Below are 18,866 nucleotides of genomic sequence, written 5' to 3'. Positions count from 1 at the left end.
CCAGCACATACTCCTCTCAGGAGACTTTTCTAAATTTTCATTTAATTTAGCTTCTTTCTTTCTTTCTTTCTTTCTGTCTTTCTGTCTTTCTTTCTTTCTTTCTTTCTTTCTTTCTTTCTTTCCTTCAAGCCTTCCTCACCCCCTCCCCTCTGCTGTCAGTCTTTCTCCCAGGCTACAGGCAGGTCTTATGGCCGCCTGTGTGTTTTTTTAAGTTGCTATTTTAGTGGTAACAATATCTGTTTGATCAGTGGCACTGGGTAGGAGGCAGGAGTTTGGTGGGGGGGGGGGGGTGCTGGGGGGTGAATAGGGGTTCACAAAGGCCTCTTTTCATTCATAAATTATTGACCATTGCGAAAGACATCACTCTCTCTTTTTCATGAATACTGTAAAACGGCCCTCCTGACTTTTTCTTCAACACTGCCAATATAAAATGGAAAAAGTTGATTTTTTCATGTGATTTTAAGACACAGTGTGTGGCCGGACAAAAAGAAAGCATCAGTCAGACGTAACAGAGGCTCTTCTGTACCTGTAAGTCTACAGGTCAGGACCTCCTGAATGTGCTCCTCCTGCTGAAGAGTACCTTAATGAGGTGAAACATATACAGACATGTATACTGTATGTTGCTCTGAAGTATAACAGTGTTTGAAAAAGTCCTTATTGCACTGCATGCAACATGTTTTGGCAACATCAGTATTTATTTCCTCGCAGAGCCAAAGTCGGCATTTTCCAGTGGCATCTGCCATGCTTTGGCTGTTTGACTGCAGGCGACCGCTGACCTGACAAAAATCACATTTTCCAATGTCTTCCTCGCGTCCCCTGATGGTTGTAGGGAGCTTTAAGATACGGCCTTTCCAAATACTGGAATGGTCCCATAGGTCCAACCCCAGGGGACTGCAGGAGGCCGGAAGGAACAGGAAACTTGTTAAAAGACAAGATTTAAGGTCGCCTGTCCCACAGGAGCGGCAGCTATAAGGAGACGACGGGGGTTGGGAGGTTTCAGCGTGCACAAAGTCTGCTCATCTACTTGTTGCTTTGATGAGGGATGAAAGGCTGTCATGAAGTACAAGTTTACAGAGCTCCGAGCAATGATAGACTCCACTGTTCCCAACATTTCCTCTTCCTTGTGCTGCTTCATCCACTCAAGGAATTTTTCCTTTTAATTTTTTCACCGTTTCGACATTTAACCGAAGTCCTCACTCAATATGTGAGGACAGGTAGAGGAGCACGCTTGCTTTTGGACACTGACATGTAGCTGTTGACGGATGGACACTGTTGCGTGGATCAAGTGTCTGCACCACCCTGTTAAACCTGTAGAAGAGTTTGTGTTTTTTTAACTTCCATCTGTCTTTGCCTTTCTCCACCCCCCCCCCCTTAAACCACCACTGATGAAGAAGCAAAGAAAAGCAAAAATTGCCTCCACCTCTTCTGTAGTTTTTCATTTTCAAGCAAGTTAACACAGCCTGATTCGCATTTGTGAGCACTTTGGGCATTCGGCGGGAGAAAGAGCAGGTTGTGTTTAAGTCTTGTTTGAGGACAATCAGGGTAAAAGCCTTTTTTATTGGCAGGTCATGCTGCTTGTTAAGACGGTGACGCAGGTGAATATGGCTGTGCCGTTAGCCTCGGTGGCCCCAAACTAACATGGTTGTTGTTTCACAAGTTGGCAACAGTCTGTCCAATCAGCAGGGAGAGAGAGTGTTTGAAAGGCAGAGAGGAAGTGGGAACGAGAGACAAAGAAAATAAAGAAAACAAAGTGAATATGGGGACTTGATTTAGTTGGCTGGGCCGCTAACAAATCAACTCAACAGCGTGCAAACACTTTATACACTCCACCAAAGTACAAAACAACTTTCTCTCTCCCCTCTCCTCCTCTCTGCTGCGTTTACAGTTATGAGCCGTGTTAAATCCACAGTTTATGCAGGAACCTTTCCAAAGTGCCTCCCATCCGAAACCCCGCAAGCCAAAAAAAGCGGCGCTCACAGTTTGCAACAGCAAAGAACAAATTAGTGGCAATGCACGTAAAAAGTATTGTCATCTGCCGGCAGGCTCGGTGGCAGAGGGCGGCGGTATGTTGTCAGATGAGCGGTAAATATACAGACAGAAGCGCTGGTATTTTGCTTCTAAATAGCTCCCGGCTATAGGGTTTCCTGGAGGTCAAAGGGGACGTGGTGTGGCTGCTGCAGCCTTACACCAACCCTCCACCTCTAAGCTAAACTCACCACACAAAACTATGCAAACCTGTCAGCCAATTTATCTTCCTGTTTTACGCTGGCCTGCGTTTCAACTTTGTATAAGACACAGATTTGAAAGCATCAGATAGCTGCAAAAATGGCATCTGATTGAGGGCTTTCACTTTAAAATAAGAAACACACGAGTTGTTGGTTGACATCTACTCATGTATGCATATAATGGAAAATTTTAGGATTTTATTTATTTATTTACATTAGACCAATATAACTGAAAACTGAACAGGGGAAATATGTTGAGAGGAGGTTTAGTATTGTTTAGTGAGGAAGGATTACTGGAAATGACCATTAAAAACAGATACAAGATAATAAATGTTTAGATAGTAAAAATCAGATTCTTCAAATAAAATGTCCTACAATTTAAAAAAAAAATGCAAAACTTTCTCAGGCAAAGATTTTTTTTCCCTCAAACTGTACTCTGAAACACAACGCTTTAACTCGCTTTTCAACTAAGTTAAAAGAAATTTTAAAAAAAAAACACAACATGCCTCAAGCTTCTTATGTTCCGATGTTGCATGGCCTCAATTATCTGCGTGTAATCCAGCCTGCCTAGAGGTTTTGCCCGTGTCTGCCGCTTTCGTCACCGGGCTGTCAACAGTTGTCCCCCAATGTCTATTTTTGATGCTTATTTACGGCTTGTCTATTCTGGACAGGGAGTGGGGAAGCATGGGGGGGTCGGGGGTCCAGAGACAATAGATAAGACAGTGGTGGAGCACAGTCGACAGCTTGCCGGCTAGTTTTACACTTAAAGAGCGGGTATTTATATTCAACTGGGAAGGAGGGTGATTGAATTTGCACGGCGTTGACTGATGTGTGCAGTTCATAGGAGTAACATTAGACATTGTGGCTGTGTTGCGACGACGACTGAGAAATTTCAATGGGGCCACACGCCAAACAACGACCCAGCCGAGAAAATGGCTTCAGCCCCGCCGGCAAAGTAGGACAAAGACACCTGTTCCCTGCCCCTACTTTAAGCATTGCTTTCTTTGCTGGTTTTAATTTTGCTCTTGCTCTCCTTATTTCTTTTACACTACACCAGGACCTTTTATTACTCTCACATCATTCCCTCTTCCTCACCTCTCAATCTGTCAAATCTCCATTTCTCCCAAAACGCCATAACTGCAAACCTGGCACGAGCCACCGATAAATGATTCCACACATGTGAAATAAAGGCATGGCACTAATAATAGGCATTACGGTCCAGCGTTCTTTTAGGATTGCGCCCTCTCAGAGGGGGATAAAAAGAGGCTTTTCAAGCAAGCTGAAACAATGACGAGCAATAAACCAAATATGCTGAAAGGGGACTTGCTGAGAAGGGTGTCGACAACGCCGTTAAACCTCTAGAAATGAACCAGGGAGGCTGAACAAAAACCAAAAAAAGACAAGGTTTTCAGGTGGCAAGCCGCAGTCTCACCTTCCCTTAGGCCAATACTTTATAGGCCACATGTTGCACTGCACTTCCCATCAGCAGCAGCAGCACCACTAGGCCTCATACTGCCTCAGCAGTGCTATACAGAGACGTCTCTCTCCTAATACAGATGCATTCGTGGCGGTTTCTGTCAGACGAGGCCTGGAGATGCACTTCAGGGAGACGCACGGCTCCATCTGTTCTGCGGCGTTGTGGTTTTGATGCCTCGTCCTCCTTGTACTTCGACTGTTCACATATCACAGGAGCTCCGGAAATGCTCAATTAGTTAATTCAGATATTTAATTTGTGGAGATCCCTGTGATCTCTGGAGCTGTGCCATGTTTGGATGTGGATTCACAGCTGTCTGCTCTAAAACCCACCACCTTACACCCCCCCCCCCAACCACACCCCCATCAAAAAAAAAACCACACACACCCATCCCGGCGCGACAAACGCTAATGGGAATCTGTGTCTCCCGCCCTCTTAGACAGAAAGCATCACTGCATCAGTCTCTGCATTTTAAAACAGCTTTGGTCATCTAAGCTGCGTTAAGGTATATTGCGTGCGTGTGTGTGTGTGTGTGTGAAAGAGAGAGGAAAGTCTCTACTGTTCTAAATAATACAAAAGGGGGAAGCCTTTAGTCTGTTGTCTGCTTGGTCTCCTCCTTTTGTCGTCTTCTCTTCCTCTTAACGCACAGACAGCCAGACAAGGATTATGGGGTCATTTCCCACCGTCTGTCAATGAAAGTCACACACACACACACACACACCCAATCGTACAGAAACACACACGTACACACACACATAAATTCCCCTTCGTCACTCACATCTGACAGAGTCATGACCATATAATCAAGTGAATGCATGACCCCACTTTTAACCAATATACACAGAAACCTGCACCCAGTCACTCATCTCCTCACCTCCTTATATTGCATCCCCTTCCACCTCCGTTTCACACTCAGCACACAAACACCGAGTCATAAATTGCAGCATTAACTCAAATAATGATTGCACGGCATGAAAATTCAATGGCTGGGGCTTAATGCGTAGGAATCGCCTGGTAGATTAAGCTCTGGGTGTGTGTGTGTGTGTGTGTGTGTGTGTGTTTGAGTGTGCATGGGGAGTCTGTAGGGGGTGTTGATGGATCAATAGGAGTTCTATGATCAGTACCTCCCAGTCAGGAACCTTATAGACAGTCTACTCGCACAACTCATTTTGCATTTGGATGCCTTGTGTTTTCTCCATCTGCAAAGACGAGAGTGGAGTGGCGGGAAGGGAGCAGGAGGCTGCACGTGTGTGTGTATGTAAGTGTGTGTAAGTACACAGGTATAGATATTACTGTCAAGCGTTTGTTATGTGTGTCTCTGTGTAGGCATGCAGGTCTTGACATGATTGCATCTGTGTGTGTGTGCGTGTGTGTGTGTGTGTGCTGGACTGAAGGAGAAGGAAGGGTTACTTTTGGGAGATGCTGTTCCCTGGGCTGCATGTGTATTAGCGGCCTAATGTTCATGTGAATAATTGATTAGAGCCTCTCTGTGTTTTTGATAATTAGTTGATAGCTTCTTAGCTCTAAGCCCTGAGATTTCATGTGTGTGTGATAGAAAGAGAGAGAGAAGGAGGGAGTGTGTGTGTGTGTGTGTGTGTGTGTGTGTGGTTTGGGGGTAGCTAGTCCACTTCTGAGGTATCCTGAAAACAATAGCTTTCAAAAAGAAAAGAAAAAACCTCTCTCCTCTAAGCCATGCACTCATGGATTAACTTTCCTCAGAAATGAAGCAACAGCACACACATTTCTTTCTCATAGCCTCATTTGTTGCTGGAGTTCTCTTTTCTTCTTCTTCTTCTGCATGATCGCGTTCGACGCTCTATCAGCTGGATGATTAAGATGAACCGTCTCTGACATTTCATGTATGATTAGAATAAAAAGCTGGCAGACGTTACCTGGTTTTGTACATATGTAGTAAACAGACCAGCCGTGGCAGACAACAATAAACATTGCATGCATGAAAAGATAGCAATTGAAATTCATGTCTGGCCCCTCACTGGTCCGTTCTCTTGCCTTATTGATTTTTCCATCTTTCATATGCTTATGCATCAAGTAAAAACGGAATAGGGAAGTTTGGGCGTGCTTGGTTCACCCTCAGATCCCGGCGCTAATATCAGACAGAGAGGAGGGTTTGTTGCCATCGTCAGCGACCTTGAGAAAACAAGACGTTCTTCCCGCTGCAGCACGCAGACCCACAGAGATACTTTGTTTTTCCTGCCTCATGAATGTAGTGCAGCGCTTCATATGCATCCTCACAGATGTGTGAATGTTTGTGTATGTGTGCTTATGTGGCTTAAGCTAACAACTTAACCTTACATGCTGTGATCCATCCAAGATTATTTTTGCATCTTTGTTATTTATTTTTTATCTATTCACACATTTGGTTTGCTGCCATAGACGGCTGCTGCGTTTCCTGTATCTGTAGTGGCCCGAAGAGGCCCAGGCAGCGCAGGAAGACCTTATTAGGCCCACATCTTGTTTCCTCTCGTCTCGACAAGGCTCGGGACAAAAGGATGCTGTCCAGGATGAAAGGACGGACGGGGGGCGAGAAGAGAGAGAGTTTTCCCTTTTTACCACTAGCCTGGGACAAGAAGAAGAATGTCAGGATGTGTGGACGGGTGAGAAGATGTGAAGGTGGGGAGAGGGAGAGAGCGCGGCCAATCGAAATCACAGAGTGTTCTCAGGGTCAAAGGTCAGCCTCCAGAGTCTGTTAATGCAGTCACCGTGGGAACCGATCAATCTCAGCGCCGCGGCCGCATCGATCAGACGCGGGCACACGTGGACACACACTAGCATTCTTTCTGACACACACACACACACACACACACACACATAGAAAATACAGCATTCATTCGCTCTCACAAAGTGCTTTCTGCTCTCCAGCACACTGAGTTCATGTGCGTCTGCACACGCCGACTCACTCAGAACACGTTGCCTAATGCTTTTCAGAGAAGAAGACAGACGCTGCTCCGACACAAACAGTTTGAAACTTCAGCAGCAACAACACACTTTCTCCGACTGCCTTCGAGTTCCCTGACAGTGTTCCTGCACCAGCAAATGTCACGTCCAACCACTGTGTCACATAAGGCTTGAATAATACACTTGATGGAGTCATTCTTTGTTGCAACAAGGAATGCTAAAGGACACTGCAGCTGCCTTATGTTTACTGATACCAAAAAGACAAATTCCATTTTAAAAAAACAAACAAAAAAAGGAATAGAAACGCCGGATAACTTGCGGTTTATTCAAGGACGTCCAGGCGCCACTGTTCAGCGTTAATGTCCTCACTGATTTTCTACTCACGTAACTCAATTAAGTGAGAAGAAATGAACATTTCTGCTGTTGAGTTTGAAACATTATTGGGTCATTCTCTCATGTCAAGTCAGTGTATGGCCACAGAGGTCTTCAGCGCCCACACGTGCCCGAGGTGACAATATGAATAACAGTTTGTTCTGGTGTATCTGAATGAAGGTGCTCAACACTGGCAAATCAAGACCTAGTGCTATTTCTTTGTAAATTGTTTATCAGTCACTTCCAAAGGCATGTGAGCTCTGTGTGCCGTTTCTACACTGCTCCTGTTTTCAGTCCTACCCAAACCCCGCAGAACCTACAGTAGACCCTGCACCTGTTATGTCTTTACAAACACAATATTCCCGCAAACACCCATTTGCCTGTCACCTGTCTAGCCTCATGTTGCTCTTCAGTAACTTTGACATCAAAGAAAATCTACATTACTTGTCATTTAACATGCTCCACAGTACCCTGAGTGAATACATGTTGATTAAACCCTGGCAGTGCCGTTCTTCACAACGAATGGATAGCACATTAAGTGTTTGCTCGAGACATGGAAACATAATTGCAAAGAGCAGATTCCACTTTTTCTGCAGCGACAAAAAAAAAAAAAAAAAATCTCTTCTTGAAGTTGAAAACAACTTTTCTGCAGACACAAGGCCTTCTTGTGACAAAGGTGATATTTTCCAAGCTCACAGCTGGCCTGTGGCATCTCGATGGTTGTTTGGGGACATAATAACAGTCTAGGGTTTCTGTGCGCTCCGTCAGAGATAAACCCACGAGCATTCTCCACTACCTGATACGTTGGATTAGAGACACATGCAACCAACAAACAGGTGCCAGTGACATGAAATGTTGATGGTGCTACATACTACATTTAAGAGACTGTGTGACTACAGACAGGCTGATGTAATGGCTTTGCTTCTTTCCTTATGTTGATCTACTACTACAGAGTATTTTTTTTTTTTTTTTAAACTGTGGATTAAATGAATGTCCAGCTGGTTAAAAACCAGTTCAGTTTTATTGCCTTTGGTCGTTTTGGTGCAGAACAATAACCATAAAAGTATTAAAATACTGTTTAAAGAAAGATAAAAAGCAAGTAAACATCATAGGAGAAGTGGAAAGAGTTGTTTTTCTTCTGAAGGATGTACATTAGCTATCCAAGCATCATCCGTGAGCACAGTGAGAAAGCTTTTAATGGCTTTAATCTTTCATTTGCCATTGAAAAGACATGTAAAATGATTGATTTAAGAAACAAACTCACATGTGAAAGGGCATAAGAAGCTCAGTTTTTTGTTTCCGGGCTGCCCAGCTCTGTAAATAGATATCTGTTGATTTGCTGACGTGTTGATTCACTTTGTGAGTGCACTACCAGCAGCACTGTGGACGAACAGCATCCTAAAAGTCAGCCGCAGTGTCAGGCGACATGGCGTGGAACCAACAGGTATTCTGGAAGCTTTAATCTTCAACCTTGTCTGCTGGCTGACAAACTCAGTTTTGCTGAAGCTCAGTATATTATCTTCAGTATTATCATTCCTCTGTGTAGACCCCCCTCCCCCTCGACTAGCAGCGCCACCTGCCACCTGCTTATTTTCCCAGCATTCTTATCACCCCGCCAGCCGTAGGATCAGGCCCACACGAACTGTATGCCGTGACAAACAAGAGTTGGTTTAAGGGAAGCGGAGAGTCGGGGATCGTCTGTATTCTCACCCACTTCTGCAGTGTGTAGAGATGAGCAGGACGCAGCTTGGAGGCCCCTCTCCTCTTCCACCAGGTCACATAGCTGGAGCGTCCTGGGGATTTTGTCACTCACTCTGTTGTTTTTTCTGATGGATGTAACTCTATTTGTGGCATTGGAAAGTTACGACTGCCAAAAATGATTTGCAGCCAGATTCAAGAGGCATTTGTGACCTGTTTTTTTTTTCCCTCCCCCTTGTCATTTGGTATTTGTTAAGACAATAGGAAGGGTAATAAAGAGAGCGATAGTAAGATCTGATCTCATGTCAGCAGGTTTACACATGCCTCCACAGAAAAAAACTACCAGCCACTCAATGGCTTGTGACACACTGATGACCATTTAGTTGAACAGAATCATATTGTTGGCGATGGCACCCCACACTGAGACTCTTTTCAATTAAATTACCAAACTGCACTGGAAATGGGCTACAGAACGTTCAAGCACGGCATAATTAAACCTTCGCAACGCTCTGAGAACAACAGGCGCTGTTCTAGGTGAATTAATGCCTGTTCCCAGGTGAATACAGGGCCTGTTTGGCTCAAGGCGAACAGATGCCAAGACAGGACTGCACCAAAGGACCGCTGCTAGAGACGCGCGAGCATTGATGTCAGCTTCAAACCTCACCTGTAGTACTCCGAGACAGCATTGATTCTTGTCCAGCAAAGAGAGACGGAAAGATGGAAGCGCAGCTATTGTTTATGTACAAGTCGTTAGAGGCAGATAAACTCACGGTCTGTGTGTGTGTGCGTGCGTGCGTGTGTGTGTGTGTGTGTGTGTGTTCTCCCCCCTGTGTTAAAAAAATAGCGTGATTCTCTCCATTCATTAAGGCTCCACAGAAGGAGATTCCATTAATCTGTTCATTAGGCCACATCAAAAATGGAACTACTTATTAAAATCAGATCCAGCTGTGTACTCTCGTTAAAGCCCGCCGTACCGTACGAAGCTTAACAATGCTCGTGGCACTAGACCAAAACCCGGCCACAAGAAAGGGGGGTAAAGATTCTACTACATTGGCCTGTTTTGACTCAACACACCATGATAATTGCTCCACTCTTAGCAGGGGGCTATGAATAAACATTACTTTTGTCAGCGAGCCTCTGAATGCTCCATTTCCAATTAATTTACATTTGCCCAAAAATGGAGGGAATATCTGCTCTTAATCACTATGTTTTATTTTCTCAATTTCCCCCAAGTCTTTTCTCATTCTCTCATTCCCTGTCTGGCACTTTCATTCCCCCTCTCACCCACACGCTCTTTCTTTTTCTACCTCTCTCTCTGGAAAATCCCATTAATCTTAGGCAGTGGTTTTGAACAAAAGCTATGGGCTAAGCGATTGATCCTGGCATTGATCCCACTCGCCTGAACGATCATAAAGGTGTTAAATTGGTTTCTTGGAGGATATGTATTTTTCATTGCTGGCTGCTGCAAGTAGAAGTTCCTGCTTGGAATTTCTCTCATTTCTTTAACCAAACACTGGTGATGATATTAAAATATTAAATAGATCACACCTTGAAAAGTAGCCTTAAATGTGGATTTTGAGGCTGGTTTGAAGCGATTTCTGGGGAGTGTGTTTTCTGCATCAGCGTGAATCTTAAAAGCTAAATCCTTACAATGGGTTTTGCTCCATCCAAGGACAGGCAGAAACTTGGGATTGTCCAAATGCGCGCGGTGGAAGGAAAAGTTGAGGGGGAAAAAAAAAACAAAACGTATTCACTTATGTTGCTGCAATTCTGCTGCGAATTCATCACGAGTGTGTTATGTGTATTATGTATATTTTCATGTCAAGTCATGGCCAGCTAACCTTTACCCAATTATCTATTTCAGACTGAGGTAGGTTAAGTATCATAAAGGTTAAGTATTTCTGAACAAGACTAAGGCCTCTGAGCAAGATGAATACTTCTGTTCATCGGCAGCGCATTTGGTTGCTTTGCAAGATTATATTCAGCATACAAAGACTCAAATGTGAGGCTATGAAAGGCATTCAGCTGCAAGGGTCCTTTTGTCCGTGTAGTGACCAGCTAGTATAACCTACCAATTTCATAACCCTGAGCGTCCTGGAAATTCAAAAAGGAGGAAGTGTTATCTTAAAAATGTCTCCGCTTCACCTTCAGAGTAATTCATGCTCAGATTTATATTTCTGACGTTTTCTATTCAGCAAATTAAATTTCCTTCAGCAACACAAATGAAAACTGGAGAAATGACAACTTTGACCTTTGCCACAGATTTTTATATTTCTGTCTTTTCAAGGCAGTGCAAGTGCTATAATCCATCAGGCCGGCACTGTGCTTACCATTAACAGAGTAAAGCTTTACAGAAGCTTTTAAAAAGAGGTGCTCATTTATAGAAACTAAATAAATAGGCTGCACTTGAATAAACTTTATGCTGATTTACTTTAGAGGCAATCACTGAGCTGAGGGAAAAGACTAATCAGTGTTGTTACATTAAAATGAGAAAAATATGGACCATGTTTCACATTCCTGTCCCACAGGGAGTTGCAGATATAGCTCGGTGCTTATGTTTAACCTATGCTGACTAATGTATTTTATATTAACTAATAAAAGAATCAGCTTAATGTCTGGAAATAATCCAAAAATAAGTCATGACGTTTTCCACAGTCACTCACATGTAAAAAGAGAGATATACAATCTTTGCCGTATAACTGAAAAATGCTTTACAACCACTCGTCCACCATATCCTGACTTCTCAGACGACTATTTTGATGTCCAGAGAGTAAACACATTTTACAACATTTTGAGTCTAAGCTGCTAAACCCAGACACCCTGTCAATAAATAACATCGAGTGATCTTATTTCAGGATTCTTTATGTTAGTAATAAATAGCAGACAGTGATAGCAGTGATAACAAGCGTGTTGTGTATCACATAGCAAAATGAGGAAGTGAGCAACACTCACAACAACAACTTTGTTTCCTACTGAGTCGACATCGCTGAGAGCAGTAAATTAACGAGTGGCATTGTTGTCTGAATATTCCATGACCACAAGGTGAGATAAGAATTGACCGATTAAATAGATAACATGTTTTATGAGATCAACATATGAACTTCGTACTGTCATATTGTGGATAAATCAAACGGAGAATATGAGGTTATAATCAGTCACTGGCAATAAGCCAGTGTTTTACTGACTGCAGTGGCCGCATGGTACTCAAGACTCGCTCGCGTGAAAACACAAGACGGAGCGGTCGTGGACTCCGTGTCAGAAAGTTCATATTATCTGAGAGAGCAGGCAGCAGATCTTGTAAGATCAGGCGCCATGAGCGTCGCTCATTTGACAGAGCAAAGGAAGAGCTTGTCAGGGAAACAGCTCGTGTCGCTGGCACTTAAAAGGTCAGCGAACTGAACCCCAACCCCTGGCCCGCCCTCACGCCTGTCTGTCTGTCACCAGTCCCCCTCTTCCAGGCGGGTGTCCCCAGCCCTCGTCTCGGCTGCTATCACCCGCCGTCATCCCCTCTGAGCTGCCCCCCTTTGATGACCCAGGCCTCTTGTCAGAGCAGAGCTTCCAGGCAGGCAGAGTGAGGACAGCCCTTTGATGAGGACCCCGCCACTTGCCAGCACTGCTGACATGCAGGGGGGGTGCTTTGAAGAACCCAGGCCTTACATGTACCCATCCGTCCACACACACACACACACACACACACACACACACACACACACACACACACTTACACACTGTTACATGTGCTTCCAGGATCGATGGAGAAACTCACAGAAGAGGATTGGGGCGCAGTCTTGAAAACTCCCTCCTTTGACTGTGTTTCTTGCTCTCCGAAGGTTTTAATGAAGGCATTTGAATTTTTTCATCCTGTGCTTGAGACGCCTTCAGTTTGGGACCGCAAAAAAATAGATGTATAGGAAGGAGGAGGAGGGAGACCAACCACAACACTGTCAAAAACGTCAGAAAAGGTCATAGAAGCTTTGTTGTATTTTGTCATTTGACTTTGTCTGATAAAAGAGAAATGGAAGATGTGAGGCATTCAGAGACTAGACACTTTGGGGGGGGGTTCTGCATAATTTCACTGTTCTATTCATCTATTATTTTGTTAAGTTAGTTTCACAATGGTTGGGGGGCCAGTAAACTTTGGTAACCAGGCCCTCAGCTCAAAAACATTATGCATAACTTCAGTTTGAGGTTTCAGAAACCCAGATTCATGGTTAAATACAATGCATTTTCATCTGCTATATACAGTAAATATGGCAAACACACACAGCCCATATAACATATAAAACATGAAATAGTTCCTAATTTGGTGCAATATGCTCTGATTCTGTCATCTTCAGTGAAGGGTGAGCACACTTCTAAATACTGAGCTTTATATGCATACAAAAATGAGGTAATTCGGCCAGTCGTAACAGATAGTACTGGCTGGGCTCATGCAACATAAAAATAAAGAGTTACCTAAAGCAGAGCCAGTACAACCAGTGCCATAGTGTTCATGCCCTCCAACGGTACGTGTGATTTGGCTTTGCCAGGTCAATATTATGGTACAGTTGTTGTTATGTCTACCTTAAAGGTGAACAGAAACTGTTTGACTCCGGCCCTGAATCAGCAGTCATAACAATCCTAATCAACAATCAAGAGTCTTCACACGTGACCTCAGACACTGCCATGTCACACAAGGCAATAAAAAGTTTGCTGTTAGTTGGCAGAGATCCAGCTGTTGATATCAAATTAGTACCTTCACGTAAGGTCATTGTGAATTTCGACAAATGGAGCCCTGTACAATGTCCAGGCAGCACAAAAAGACATTCCTTTCAGCTGCATTCATGCTGCACCTGCCCGTGTCACAGCGTTAACATCGATCCACATTCTTCACTCTACAAGTGACATTGGCGCTGAACATCACAGACCATTCTCACAGACTCAAAGCAGCAAAGTAATTCACATCAGCACAAAAACCGCTGTGTGCCCAGACAGACACATTATTCCCAATGATACCACAGAGAGGACAATGTGTGTTGATAGAAAAAGGGGGAAACGGAGAAGAAAGAAAGAAGCTCTCATACATTTTCCTCATTCCTTCCTTCTCAATGTGGCCTTTTTTTTTTTTTTTTTTTTGTCTGACTCTGACTATATGGAGTAATGATTAACACAGCCAGGCATGGGAAGAGACTAACAGTTACAATGGAGGGGGTTGTTTTGGAGTAGAGAACCACCGATTGACCTGCCTCAGCTTCCCAAGCTCACCTGGCAGGTCCCTGGGAGCCAGCGGCTGGCATTCAGGAAGAAAAAAAAAAGGGGGTACTTAATCATTATCATCTGTGGAATCACTCAGAAACTGCTGGCAATGTGCAAACAGATAAACCCGGCAACATTGTTAAATCAGGCACGTTGCAAAGTGCTTAACTGAGTGTGGAAAGGTTCACATGAGAAAGCTTTAGAGTGTGTACAGGGGACTTTTGAGCTTTGTGTAAAGTTGAAAAAACAGTGTCTGTGGTGCACAAGTGATTGACCTGTGGCCAAGTTTACCTTGCATACAGCTGCCTGTGAGGCTGACAGCGCCGCAGCTTTTTCTTTTGTGGGTAAGACACTCAGTTTAATCCTGTGTTTAAGTGAAAGCTTTTAGTGTTTCAGTTTATATATAAAACAGGACATACTTGTTTAAATGAAAACCTGAGATACAAACAAAGAAAGTAAACTTTTTTTTTAAAGTGCGCTTTTATTTCTCAAGGATATCTTTCTGTGTTAGCAGTATCCAAAATTTGAAATGATTTTGTCCAACAAGTACGATAAGTGTTTAAAGATTTGCGATGCAGGGACGAATCAGCAGTTTGTGTTGTGAAGAGGTAAATGTAGATTAGCATGCACCAGGTAAAGAAGGTCAATGGTGCCACAATGTCGTGGCAGCTTTTTGAATAGACATTTTTAGCGTTTAGAAAATAAGCAAAACTATCGACCATCTTATTAAAATCTGACCAGACTTGATTGATGCTAGTACCTATTTATGCACTTTGAGGTAACAGGGAGGATCTTTTCTCATGTTGCTCCTCATGAGCTTTCACTTTTTCTGGTTTGTTTTCACACACGTGTGTAAGGAAACTCGTCCATACTGACAAACTTTCCCGCCTGCAGGGACAACAGGCCCTGACACACAGTAAAGGGAGACAGCCAAAGACATACAATCTGCAGTGACGGCAGCACACGTTAGTCCCCTGTGTGATCCTGACCTGGCGTGTTTATTTCTCCCAGGTGGACGACCAGATGAAGCTGCTGCAGAACTGCTGGAGCGAGCTCCTCATCCTCGACCACGTCTTCCGGCAGGTGGTGCACGCCAAGGAGGGCTCCATCTTATTGGTCACTGGCCAGCAGGTGAGTTGGTTCAACCCCACCCTGGAAACGTCCAGCTACCTCCACCTTTTCCTTTTTCTTGCAAAATCCCGCTAACTCGTGCATCACTCGCTCCTCAAGGGACTCCGCAGCAGCTCCTCAGCATTTCCCTTAAAGCCTTATTGATCACTCAGCCACACAGGAGCCACTGCTTCATTAAAAATAGATTATGCTTATAGATAAACACTAATGTCACCAGAATAATCAATTTTGCATTTTTTTTCTCCGCCAGTGAATACATAAAGCGCCCGGTTACGCATGCTGCAGCATAGTGAGTGGGTGGACAGATAAAGAATGTGGCTAAGTGTGTTATTTTGTTTTACTGGGGCCTTTGAGGAAGTTGGTGGGAGCTGATGCCCGAGGCCCATAATGGAGGTCCTCAACGCATCAGGATACTGTGATTGTTTTCTGTTTTTGCTTCACACATACACACACTCACAGAACACACTGTCAAACAGCGAACGCACAAACCAAGAGCACGCATCGAAGACCTCTTCAGCGTTCAGCGATTTTCATAATCTCATGCACACACAAACATGAAACTGCTCATCATGAAACTGCGTCTGACCAGTGGCGTGGCTGTCAGTGAAGATGAGAAGTCATAAATTATTGATTGGCCGGCTCTCCAAAACATTGCTCTTCAACAAAATGTTTTACAACAAAGAATTCTGGTATAAATATTGAAGCAAGGCAAGTGCACCGTATACAGGGAAGTCCTGCTTTAACTCCATGATCCTGAATGAAGACAAGGTCAGGGAGAGATTTTCAGAACAGGTGAAGAAGTACTGCCTGTGGTAAATAAGCAGTAGTACTTCTAGAGCAACCCAGTCACTAGACTAAATGTTGGCATTGTACGTGTCGGCAAAACAAGGATATGATGAAATATGACATTTCTTTACGTTTAAAGTCGATGTGTCAGTTTTCAGTTTTATCGTGTGCAACGCTCTGGTGAAGGTCTCGTTAGGTTCAGGCACAAAAACCACTTGGTTACCCAGGCGAAAAGATATTATACTTAGATTGTGCTATTTTTGTCACCTTTAGTATACTTAAGTGTACTCAAGTAGTCCTTGAGTACCACTTGATTAATACTTGAGTGTACTTGAAGCATGAATAGTACGCTTAAGTGGCACAACTTTCTAAAAACTTCCAAACAATTGTATTACATTATCAGTGTGTTAGAAATACACCTCAATATATTTAATATGACGTGAAATTAAAGTACACTTTAATTAAGCATGGTAATTATGCATCACAAAGGACTGAAAAATAAGAATACGTTTCATAAATACACTTTATTACTATTAAAAGTATTTGCAACTTAGTTCCCTTTTTAAATGTACACATAAGTACAGTTCATAACACACTTACAATTAAGTACACTTCTTATAAGTACTTTGAAATAGCACTTAAAGTATTGCAGAGTTCGTGTATTCATTTTCAGTACATTTAAGTAGAACTTAATGGCATCGATTTCTAAGTAGACTTTTCAAAAGTATATGTCAAACAGGCTTTAAATTAAGCACAAAAAGCGAAAGCGTACTTGTAATGACTTCTCTATACTTCTCAACATGCATGTTTGGAATTTCAAATAAACTAAAGTATACTGCTTTTGACCTGGGTAGAGTCAGGAAATTATCAGGTTTTGGCTAAAAATGACAGATTTAGTCGCCACAAACACGGCTTGAACAGTGATCTGCTGTCACACACAGTCATCCCCTCGGCTCATATTCATACATCAGATATCTGAACTACGTCACTTTGATACCTGCTGTAGAAAAGATGATAGTGACTGGCTGTCTAGTGGTGCATTGTACAAACAAATAGTACAATCATAGTGGAAGTATTAGGAGAAATACAAGTACATCATACCAGTACACGCTTCGGTCACAGTCTGGCAGTATCACCAAGCCCTTTTGATGCAGAAGAGAGTTGATGATAAAGTCAGCAGGTGAAGAGAAAAAAGAAAATAAAGGACAGAGGAAGAGCACATTGGGGTAACAGGTGGAGGAGAGTAGGAGAGATGATGGAGGAGGACAGAAATGGAGGAGTAGAGACACACCATGAGGACAGGCGGAAAGGAGTAGGGTGGAGAGGAAAGAGGCATGAGAGAAATAGATGGAAGGAGAAGAAGGGATACAGATGGGGAGTGAAGACGAGGAGAAATGGAGGACAGAGGACATGGCAGAGAGGAGAGAAATAAGGAAGAAAGGAACAGGAGAGATGAAGGTGGTGGGAAGGAAGGAAGTAGGTGCTGGTATGAACAAAGGAGGAGAAGAAATTAGGTGAGACGTAGAGGACGAGGCAGTTTGAAGAGACAAGAGCAGTGAGGAGGAGGAGGAGCTGATAATCGGGGGAGGCACAGGACAGCAGTTTCGTTTGCATACTTTGGTTAATGAACAGCTGGTGTTGGGGTGGTGTGTGTGTGTGTGTGTGTGTGTGTGTGTGTGTGTGTGTGTGTGTGTGTGTGTGAGGGGCTCTGGAACAGTTCATTATTTCCTATTATTCTCTGCCTGGCCAGGGGTGACAGCATAGCGATAACACCAGGGATATTTAGAAGAAGCAGCATCACCTAAAGCAAATGCTGCTACACACACACACACACACACACACACACACAGACACACACACACACACATAACAAATCACATAAGGACCGTTTGGGCTGTGCATTCGCCTCAGTGGTCTGTAATGTGCTAATAACTTGTTACAATATGCTCATCATATTGGTCTGTGGTCTATCTGTGTGAAACATCTGATGTCACATGACTCAATCAAGTGATCTTGAGTAAAACATGTGCTGTCTGCTCATTCACAGTATTCATATAATCAAAAAAGAAAGAAAAAGTTGAGTTAGTTGAACCCTTTTTCCTCTTGTATGCAGTTACAGCTAAGTTATTTTAAGCTCATAGAGGGAGATTGAACTTTACATGCAGCCAAAGACAGATTTTCCTATTCAGAAAAGGTCCACATGATCTTCTTGTTGTGTTGCACTGTGGTCTACCTCCTGCATACCAAACTTATTTGTGTCTATCAAAAAGTTGGAACACAAAATTGTCGTCACTGTGGCTCCACCACATTGATAGCAGCTAATAATTCTCTTTAAATTCCGGTAAAGTAGGCCAGGCCTCTCATGATAGAAGAAGTTTAAGATGCTAAAGTTTGTGTCCTCACACTGGCAGATATTTTCAGTTCTTTAAGGATTTGTTCAAATGCAAATTTGGACAGATGTTTCTCCCCTTTTGCTTTGAATCAGGCCCCTTCTTTGCTGGCGTCAGTCACACGCTGCACTCATACTAACCTTTGAACAGCACCAGCAGATTTACAGTTATAGCCTGTCAGCTGGTGTCTGTCATGGTCTTTCTGGTGTCCTCATCTTCCTCGCTTGCTAATTTCTTCCTTTTTCTTACTTTCTGTCTTTCTCCGTACTGCTGCGTGTCATCGTGTCACCAACAGCAGAAAGAAATGGCCATGAGTGGTTTGTAGTTTTGGTGGAAGACAGGAGGCTTTTTCTGTATCCTGTCATAAGATCAAACGCACTGTGCAACTTGTACAAATGTGTGCAAACATGAAATGACAAAGATTGGACTGAACTGCTGAATGATTAAGCGAGGCCTTGCAGCTTGGCAGCCAGTTTTCAGGATGAAAATCCAGATATTTTGATAGCACAGTGCTCCTGGTGTACATGAAATTCAAATGATGGTGAAATGCAAAAAAAAAAAAAAAAAACCAGTTTCTCAGCCAGTCGCAGATTTTTGTGCTTTTTTTTTGTGCGTTTTCCAACCCCATGTTCCGCACAC

The 18,866-nt window shown here is 43.3% G+C and overlaps 1 protein-coding gene across 3 annotated transcripts in view; it reads left to right on the top strand.

Moving 5' to 3' along the window:
- nr5a2 (nuclear receptor subfamily 5, group A, member 2) overlaps window positions 1-18,866 on the top strand; it is a 69,815-nt gene that overhangs the window by 25,196 nt on the left and 25,753 nt on the right. For all 3 annotated transcript variants that reach the window (XM_076727201.1, XM_076727202.1, XM_076727203.1), the window contains one exon: window positions 14,932-15,051. In XM_076727201.1, coding sequence (XP_076583316.1) covers window positions 14,932-15,051 — 120 coding nt within the window. The remainder of the gene's footprint in view (window positions 1-14,931; window positions 15,052-18,866) is intronic.

Source organism: Chaetodon auriga, chromosome 3 (assembly GCF_051107435.1).
Source record: "Chaetodon auriga isolate fChaAug3 chromosome 3, fChaAug3.hap1, whole genome shotgun sequence".
In the NCBI taxonomy this organism is placed as follows: Eukaryota; Metazoa; Chordata; class Actinopteri; order Chaetodontiformes; family Chaetodontidae; genus Chaetodon; species Chaetodon auriga.
Note: the sequence above shows the minus strand (reverse complement) of the source record. Positions and strands in the feature narration are given on the sequence as shown.